The sequence below is a fragment of the Dendroctonus ponderosae genome, unplaced genomic scaffold (assembly GCF_020466585.1).
Source record: "Dendroctonus ponderosae isolate FM_Combo_2020 unplaced genomic scaffold, Dpon_F_20191213v2 Dpon_F_20191213_1, whole genome shotgun sequence".
In the NCBI taxonomy this organism is placed as follows: Eukaryota; Metazoa; Arthropoda; class Insecta; order Coleoptera; family Curculionidae; genus Dendroctonus; species Dendroctonus ponderosae.
In genome coordinates, this window is record NW_026017110.1 from 41837590 (window position 1) to 41847188 (window position 9599).

Below are 9599 nucleotides of genomic sequence, written 5' to 3' on the forward strand. Positions count from 1 at the left end.
TTTTCACCTTGATTTTGTTGATGTCCTTGTCGGGTGCGGCCGTTTCCAGATGTTTGGTTTGCTTCTCCAGCTCATCGACTTGACGCGCCTTGACGAGTTGAAAATATTCACAGAGGCCAAATTCGACCCCGTATCGTCGCATTCGAGTTGTTTCTCGAGTTCATCCATGAGTCGATGTCGTCGCAGGTCTGGTGAATCAGTACTTCGCGATTAGCGTCAAACAGTCGTTTACCCTTTTCCTTGGTGGTTTGTTCCAGAACATCGAACTGATCGGCCAGTTCCTCAATCTTGGGCGAGATTGCGGTTGCAAATTTCGGCTTCTCCTTGGCAAGTTCCCAGTCGGGATGCTCGACGTGCAGCAACTTTCTGGCGAGTTGATTAACTACGGCCACTCTAGGCGCGTTCGAGTTCATCTCTTTTTCAACGCCATCGTAGCGGTGTTTCATGATTTCCACCTCCTCAACGTTCTTTATCTTCAACGGTTGACTACAGGTCTTCTAATTTCTTAGCGTTGTGGTCCATTTTATTCAGCATCTCTTTGTATTTGTCATTCATTTTGTCCATTTTTTCGTGCATTCTCCTACTGTTGTCGCTCATTTCGTCCATTATTTTCCTACTGTTGGCTTCCCTTTTGTCAGTCATTCTGTTAATTTTTTCGTCCATTTCCCTACTGTTGTCTTCCATTTTGTCATTCATTCTGTCAATTTTTTCGTCCATTTTCCTACTGTTGTCGCTCATTTCGTCTTTCATCTGCATCATACATTATACGTTCCAACAACAACATCGGAAGGCTTCATAACTAAACGAAGATATCAAATAATTAGGAATTTTCGTAGACATGAAACTCAAACTCACTAACGACAAAATGCACACAAAAAATAAACAAGATTTGCAAACAGCAACAGTGGTTGTACTAAGATCACTAAATAAAATAAGACGTTTGCAAACCCCACTACACTGCCCATCAAACCAGCTATTGTACAAACGAAAATCTCCCATAACGGGAAATATTCTGCCCGGGTTGTCTTAAAAGACAAACCAGACAATCCCGCTTCCTTTACCAAATATAGTATTCTTCTTCTTCTTCAGCCTTCTATTCGTTTTTGGACATATGCTTCTCCGTGTCTCTTGCACTTCTGTCGGTCTTATGCTATCCCAAACCAGCTTCGACCTACTTCTTCCGCGATATCATCCGCCTTTGTGGCGTAGCTCTACTTCTCGCTGTTGCTCTGGGTCGCCAAAGTACAACCCTGTTAGTTCGCATAAGTTGCTGAAAATGATGACGATATCATCTGAAAATCATCAATATTTATTCCCTTTTGTTCCAACTGAAGTTTCTTAAAGACGCCTTCCAAAGCCAAAAAAAAAAACAACTTTGGCGATATTGTATCCCCTTGACGCACTCCTCGATTTAATTTGATTTTGTCTGTTTTGGGGTTTTCGTACATTTTTACTTGCATTGTTGCATGTTTATATATATATTTTGTAAGCGTACTATATCTATAATCTATTCTGTCGTTGTTGTGCGCATTTAAAACAGGATCATGTTTCTACAGAATAAAATTCGTTTCGGAAATCAACAAATGCAAGGTATATGGGAATATTGTATTCTTGTGTTGTTTTTTGCCTATTAGGATTCGCAATGTTTGTAGATGGTGAGTTGTGCTGTATTCGTTTCAAAACCCGGTTTGCACCACTGGTTGATAGAAAACAAGTTTTCTTGAAAGACGGATGGTAAGTATCTGAATTAAAAGTTTATAGAGCTCTGACACTAAGCTGATAGGATGGTAGTATTGGAGATTTGTATTATCCCCCTTCTTGAACAAAAACACGACTTCTGCATTATACCAAGTATTCGGTATTCTTCCATCCTGTAGACATTTGTTGAGCAAAGTCTGTAGGGTTTTCTGTATATTACGTCCTCCAAATTTCCACTTTTCAACCCTGTGTGTTTTTAATATTTGTAATTATATGTTTTCCAATGAACAGTATGGACCTGAGAACTATCATGTTCTTAATTTTTCGACGGTGTCTCGTATTACTCTGGGTCTGTGTGATCTCCGATATCTACGGATGGCGTTCTTTAAATATTTGGTAAGTAATTTGTGCTCTTCTGTTTTTTTTTTCAAACTCTCGTCTTTGTTTCATCATTTGTATGGTGGTTGTGTCAAGTTTCCCATTTCCTGGTTTTTTAGGTCTTGGACAGATCTTCTTAGCTACTGTTTTTATGGAAGTTATTATTTTTTCATGCGTTGATTTATATCCCTATTATGTTCGAGAACTTCATTCGATTCAGTTCTTCAGTTGTTAGAAATCTAGGTTGCTTGATTAACTTATTTCTTTCATTTTTGGTATCACTGTTAAAACATGCATGTTTGAAAGAATCTCCTTTTTTGTTAAATTGCCCTCTCCAAGTCCATTTGTGGGTGGGTTCTTGAAGAATGTGTTTAAGCTGTATACGTTTTTACTGAGGAGGAACTACCCAACATCAACTCTACTAAAACACTTACAATCAAATTTTAAATAACCAGTTAACATAATTGTTATACTGTAAAGTCAGAGTCTACATTGACATATTTTTAATATGCATGTAATAGCACTAAAACTGATTGGGTCGATAGTCTTTTTGTTAGGGGATAAAAACCACTATTGATGTATTAAAACAATTATGTATATCTTCTATAATCGGTCCAGGTCCATCCACTTTCTCAGATATTATAAAGTTATAGGCATAGCAATAGCTACTTTTCAGCTACTTTTTTTATTGGAAATACCACGTAAATGTTATCAATCCTCTTTGTCAGCAAAAAGGAGAAAAGCCATATTCTATGTTTATATTCAGATAATTCGACTCGTAATTTGTAGTCGCTGATCTAAGCATAAATGGTTAAGCTCAACCGAATTATACAGATAAATTTCAGTCTAATAAGAGAGCCTTAAAGAACTCGTTGTATCAACAACATAATAAAATACGTTCTGCTTGTGTTGATAAATACATAGTTATTTTATTTCAATGCTCTTTTCCCTATTAATAATATAATATTTGTTTTTTTGAAATGTGTTGCTACTGTATTAGGAACTAGTAAAATCATTACGAAACAAACAGCATTTGTAATTATGATAATAATAAATACAATTATAATAATAAAAATTATTGACTTCATTCAATATGAGTTTTCACGTATTCAAATGACAATTTGAATAATCGTTAAATAGATAGAGCAGATGGTGCACCAAATGTGGTGAACACCATTGTTACCAGAATTGAATGTGTGTGACTTTTTTGTGATTTTTATTATCATAAGCTTACTTTAGCGATATAAATCCCGTTATTATTGAAAAAAACTTAATAACATACGTACTTTAAGGCGTTCAAATATATTTATTATACGTCTTAACTCATGTTTGTCTTAACTCATGTTAAAAAACTCAAACTTGAACGGATCATTTTTTTTTTTCATTTCAACATTTTTTTACAGTTTTCAATTCAGTAATTAATATGTACTTTAAAAACTTTTGTCCCGTAGTCAGATTTTAAATCTATAAAAAAAACCAGACCAAAAAATTTACCGGTATAATTGCTTTAAAAAACATAGTTTTACTTTCATCAAATTGCTTGATAAAATGAAACTGAATTTTTGTTTCTCACTCTTCCCTTATGTTTATATTCTATATATTTGTTTACATACGTCTCTGTTTCAACTATAATAGGTTTCTAAACTCCATCAATTACCGGATTTGCCTAATTAGAAGCTCGTATATAATTGCGAAAAATTTGACGGTACAATTAAATACCAGTCTATACAAATGTTACCCACAAATTGTAATGAGTAAGTTCATCTTTTTTGTGTGGGAAACCCGTTCAATTATTTCCAGTTTACTTTTTACAAGCGAACATAGCCAACAGCGCAGGTAAAAGCGTTTAAAAATACGTTTTAAATATGCTAATGAAAAGTTCAAAGCAGAATTAAATTATCTAGGGTGCAGATTAATTGTATAAATTAAACAACCGCATGAAGCCTGATTTAACTACACCTTTCGTTTAATTTGAAACTGCATTTCTAATTGAACAAACTTTTCGCCTGGATTTGGTTTAACGCTTTTTCTCAAATAGGTTTTATTCATACCGAAGGTGACTTAGGGCCGGTTGCACAAAAGCAAGTTCAACGATGGTTCAACTGAACCGTCAGTCACCGGTGAACCGGAGTTCAATTTTTACGGGTTGCACCACGCCGATCCGAGCTCGGTTTAGTTGAACTCGACTATTCATTTTTTTCCTAGGGCTGGCACTAGGTATATTTGGTTTTCTTTGATTGGCAACAATGTTATCAGTCCAGCATATTTGAACTGAACCACATCCACATGGTCTGATACTGAATAGATTGAAGCGTATAAGCATTAAAATATATTTTTATTTAGCTCAGTAGATTCAGTGAAACCTTTCAATTATGGAAGCCATTACGAAATCCGCCCGGTCTACGAATTTTACGTCGAAAGAAAAAAACATTTTGCTGGCTTTAGTAAAAATATATAGCACATATCGAGTGTAAAAAAACAGATGCAAACCATAATAAAATATATTTTCTCTACTAAGATTTTCGTAACTTTCGATAATCTAAATCTAAATTTAAAATTGTGATCGTTCCATTGCAGGAAATGATTTGGTTGCTCCCTATATGCTAATGATCTTGTATTTAAAAATGTTCCATCGTCTGCTAGTTCACCCAACAGGTCTATTTGCACAAAAAAAATGTTTAATATTTATAAACACCTATGTTATGTAAACATAAAATTAACACCCTAAACACCTTTAGGTTATAATATGACAGTCTCGGCACTGAACCACGGTTGACCGGCCGATTTTAGTCGTTCAGCTGAACTGGGATTTGATCTCCCGTTCAGGCTTGAACGCGACTGGCACAACCGAAAATTTTCCTTGAACCAAGTTCACCGATGAACTGTCGGTGAACTTGTCGGTGAACGACTGTGCAACCGGCTCTTAGTATGCACAATCGAGTCTCAGAAATAAGAGCCTGGGTTTTTCGGGTGCAATTCCGGAATTTCCGTTTCAAATGTAGGTCACTCTGGCACTCTTCGTCTCAACATGGTATCATCGCAGTGTCTCATCAATTGTCTGTCTTCTGCTGTCTCATTAAAGAATTCGGGCGTACGTTGACCAGATTGTCCAAGGCTGAATTGGAATGCGAATACTTATAGGGTTTGTTGCGTTTTATCAGTGTTTATATTTATTGTCTGGGACAAAATAATGTTTCGTGATGATGATACGCTGCGGTTTCTGCTCGTCCAACATAGTATCCTCCTTACGCGCCAACGAATGTTACTCAACAATCTCCTAGAAAGTTTGCAGCAGGGTCTTTATTCAAAAATAGTCTTAGGACCCGAGGAGTGCTGGACTCCTAGACGGACTACAAAATTAGATAGGAGCTAACCACCAAAGGCTTTCACGAACAAAAATCGTCAGATGGCGCAAAGGAGGAAAGGCAATTGCAGCGGAAACTAGTACTACTACTCAAAACGGAGACAAACGTCGCGTAAGAGTAGACATATGCCAGTTGTTTGGCGTTAAGCGCAGCGAGTCGCACAAATCCAGGGAATTGCAGATTCCCAGAACCACACAGGAAAAGTGCTAAGAAAAGAGGCTCCTACAACACCCAGGCCAAGTCAACCAAAGACGTCACAGCGACATGGCGATTTCATGGAAAACAACAATGTCGCTGTCACAGCCCAACTAGGCGCGGAGGCACACTAGTAGTAGTCTGTACATCTAATTCTTGATCACAAATAGGTAGCAAATAAAAAAAAATCCCTTATCAATTTTGGAAGTAGAAAATTCCTATAGTGCTGATTCTCATTTAAACTCAAATGAACCACATACTTATTCCAAAGAACCGCTTTTTATTAGCGTACTATTCATTTACTTACATGATCCAAATTTTAAAGGACAGCGCTGAATATCCATTGGAAAATCGGCCAAGTTCATTGGACACCCAGCTTTGATAGTAAGTCTGCAAAAAATCACAATTTTTCAAGTGGTTGTTACTTGAAACTGGTTACCTGATAATCAACAAATTTTAATTATTATTAGTATCATTTAGGCAAGTTTCAAGAACATAAAGTTAAAAAATAGGTTCAATGGTTACAGAACAATCCAATAGTCCCGTTTGGTTGATTTCATTTGCCGTACTCTACTCAGCTATCATAAAGGGCAAAAACTGCATTGTTTCTGCTGTTAAAAACAGGCGGCAGCGAGTAGAAATGGCAATGAAAGAATTGCCAGGATTGACAGCAGGTTTCCACACCAATGCAACTTCCAATACATACAGGTCTTCGTTTATAAATTTAAGTTATGTTGATCTGTCTGTCTAAATGCAAAAATGTCGCATTAATACGAGAAATATTTGCTTTAACTTTTTAAGTAACTTTAACTGAGATATTTACATTTACGCTCATTTTATCTCTAAAAACTGATCGATATCGTCTATCGAATCCTTTCCTTGAAGTGTTCCTTGAACTCGAGCCACTAATTGAGCTGGTGGTTGCTTTGGAAATTTTGTACAGGGTTATCCATTTTATGCTTGGGAACGTAAAGTAAAAAAAAAAAAATATTCAGATGGAGACGAAAATTTTTATTTGATATAAAGATTAAGCCTTGCCATTATACGTAAAAAACAATAACTTTTCGGCACATTACCGGTAATATCTCCGTCATAACTTCACAGATATTGTATTTCAGTTGCTCAAGAGTTTGAGGATTGTTGGCGTAAACACGATCTTTCTCATAGCCCCACAAAACAAAATCTAACGGTGTTAAGTCGCAGGATTTTGCGGGCCAATTCACATAACTCAATCTCGAACTTACGCGTCCTGGAAATTTATCTTAAAATAGGGCTCTAACTGCCAGTGTTGTGTGACTCGTTGCTCCATCTGCTGGAACCACATGTCTTCCAAATCATAATCTTCAATTTCTCTCCAAAAATAATCGGTTAACATGCGTCCATCGCGCTCAGAATTGTTTGTTATAGCTCTTTCTTGATCGTTTTCAAAAAATATATGGGCCACTAACACCACCATGACCATAATGCACACCATACGGTCCCTTTTTCAGGATGCAAAGGCCTTTCTGCGATCACCTGCGGATTTTCAAAGCCGAGCGAAAAATGAGCCTCATCGCTGAAGAAAATACGGTTCGAAAAATCATCATCAACGGCTTGCTATTCAATCACCCAATTTGTGTATGTTCTGTGTTGCCCATGGTCATGAGGCTTAAGTTCTTGTTTCCGTTGAACTTTATAAAGATGGAGAGTCAAACCAAATTGCAAAATTCGCCACAATGAGCCGTAAGACAAGCCCAAATGTTGAGCACGTCGGGTAATCGACGAATTCGGGTCTTCCTCCACACTTTGAGATGCCATAACAATTGCGATATTTTCAGCTGAACGACTGTTGCGATGCTGCACAGGCCCTACAATATCAGTAACCAATCCAGTCTCTTCAAATTTTTCCCCTGTGTTCGAAATTGTTTGCTCTGTGGGTCGCTTATGTCGACCGTAATCTGCTCGTATAGCCCTAAACGTTGATACAGCAAAATCACCATTTTTAAAGTAACATTTAATATTTTTTACGCGTTCTTTGACAATTAAACTATCCATATTCCTAAATGGCAAACCGGATGAGGCTTACCTTTGACAGATATCAAATAGCAAGGTTTTACTTTCTCAACCTCGAATTGGATAACCCGTTATTTGAAACGATCTACTATTTTCAAATAAATAGCAACATATCCCATAAGATCATGAACAAATAGTAAATATTTAAAAGCAATAAACGAAAAATCAATGCAATCCGTTGCGTGCCGTTCTAAAAATTATTAATGCATATATAGAAGACTGACGTTACCTTAAAAGTTTTCCATCAACTAATTATTAATTGTAATAAAACTTCAAGTTCGCTAACAGCATTGGTGTTCAAGCCACTTTTCGAGCAGAATTCGCAATTTTGTGCGAATAAGCTGTTATTAATACAGCTCAAGATATTTTTCACGCACGTTATTTTTAACTAGTAAGTATTGAGAGGTGAAACAAAATCATATTTTTGCGTGCTTCTCTAGGTTCATTCTTTGCATCATGGGTTAGAATAAAATAAAAAATAATAAATCTATAGATTTTTCTTCACTTCACAATCAGTTTCGTGGATTAATATTGAGCAACATTAGCATAAAAGATGTCAAATTTATAAAAATTAGTTAAACAAGCAAAAAATGGTGTTATATGGACTTAAGATATTCAGCCCTGTGCTGTATCACTCACGTTAACTTTAACGTGTATGTTATCCGTCAAACACGTTATGTGGCTCGAACTGGTGTGTCTTCTATCAGTCAAACCGTTATATTATAACAGGCGCGCACGCTATCGACGAACGTTATATTAAGAAATAGAGAAGCGGCTAATTGTAGCCCCATTGAAATACAACGTTGCCAGTATCTAATGTTCTGTCGGGTGTCAAATCATAAACAGGTGACGTTAGCACTGTTAAAAGTGGGACGTGAAGTGGTGGGGTTTTCTAGATCATGCCTTAGAATTTCTTTTTCTCTTTCTCGTTTTTTTGTCCTCTGCACTTTTGCTTCTTCCCTTCCCTTTTTTCTAATAGGTGCTTGGCACTCCATTGTTAATGGGTTCAATTTTGGCTCTTGACCCTGCATTGCTGATTGTTTCTCTGTCGGCACTTGGCCCTGCATTACTGTTAATACGTTCCATATCAAGTATTCCTTCATTTTCCGAAGACGACACCTCAGAAGAAGGAGTCACCTCAAGAAATCATCATAAAGGTTGACATCCTGATCATTTTCTTCCGATGTCATTACAAAATTCTATAAAATTTATTAATACACATATGAGGATACAAACAATAATGTAAAAATTACATACCTAGGAAGTATTCTTTGTTTTATTTTATTGAGGCAACCAATAATTTTTAGTTGACATTAACATAAAATTATTAGTCACTGTCAAAAAGCAAAACTACAAACCAGCACTCTGGATAATCTATTCTGGTTCCAAAAATTTCTAACTAATATCTTTGATAACTTGCAGTAGACTGATTAAATTAATAACAATTATAATGCAAATTTGTTGTGGCTATGTATGTAAGAAGCTATTTTTTATTCATGAAAGAAGTGCATATGTTATGACATGAGCAATTTCTGTACCGGAAATTTGAAAGATAAATGTTTAATTGTACATAGGCACTTCTTGCATAAAATATTTTGAGTAATAAATAACTTATGTTTGCTTTATTTATGTTATGTTAATAATGTATGTAATACTTTACGTTATGTTAATAATGACATGACATGACATAATAATGAACATGTATGATTTTGGAAAATCGAGATTAAATACTAGAGGGCTTCGACATTTTTCCCTCATAAAATTTACATTTTTCTTAGTATTTTGGCATATTTTTCTTAAAAACGCAAAATAGTGACATAAGCACTTTTTGTACCGAGATATGTATATGCATTTATAATTGTTAAAGTATTTTAAGATGCATGATACATGTTTGTAATAATGTTATGTCTA

At 35.8% G+C, this 9599-nt stretch overlaps 1 protein-coding gene across 1 annotated transcript in view; it reads right to left on the minus strand.

The window, feature by feature from the left end:
* Positions 1–8791, minus strand: part of LOC109538793 (gamma-aminobutyric acid receptor alpha-like) — a 16246-nt gene extending 7455 nt beyond the window's left edge. The window contains exons 1-2 of the mRNA XM_048666442.1: positions 8592–8791; positions 5944–6026 (exon numbers count right to left, since the gene is read on the minus strand). Coding sequence (XP_048522399.1) covers positions 5944–6026; positions 8592–8791 — 283 coding nt within the window. The remainder of the gene's footprint in view (positions 1–5943; positions 6027–8591) is intronic.
* Between the last annotated feature and the right edge of the window lie 808 nt (positions 8792–9599).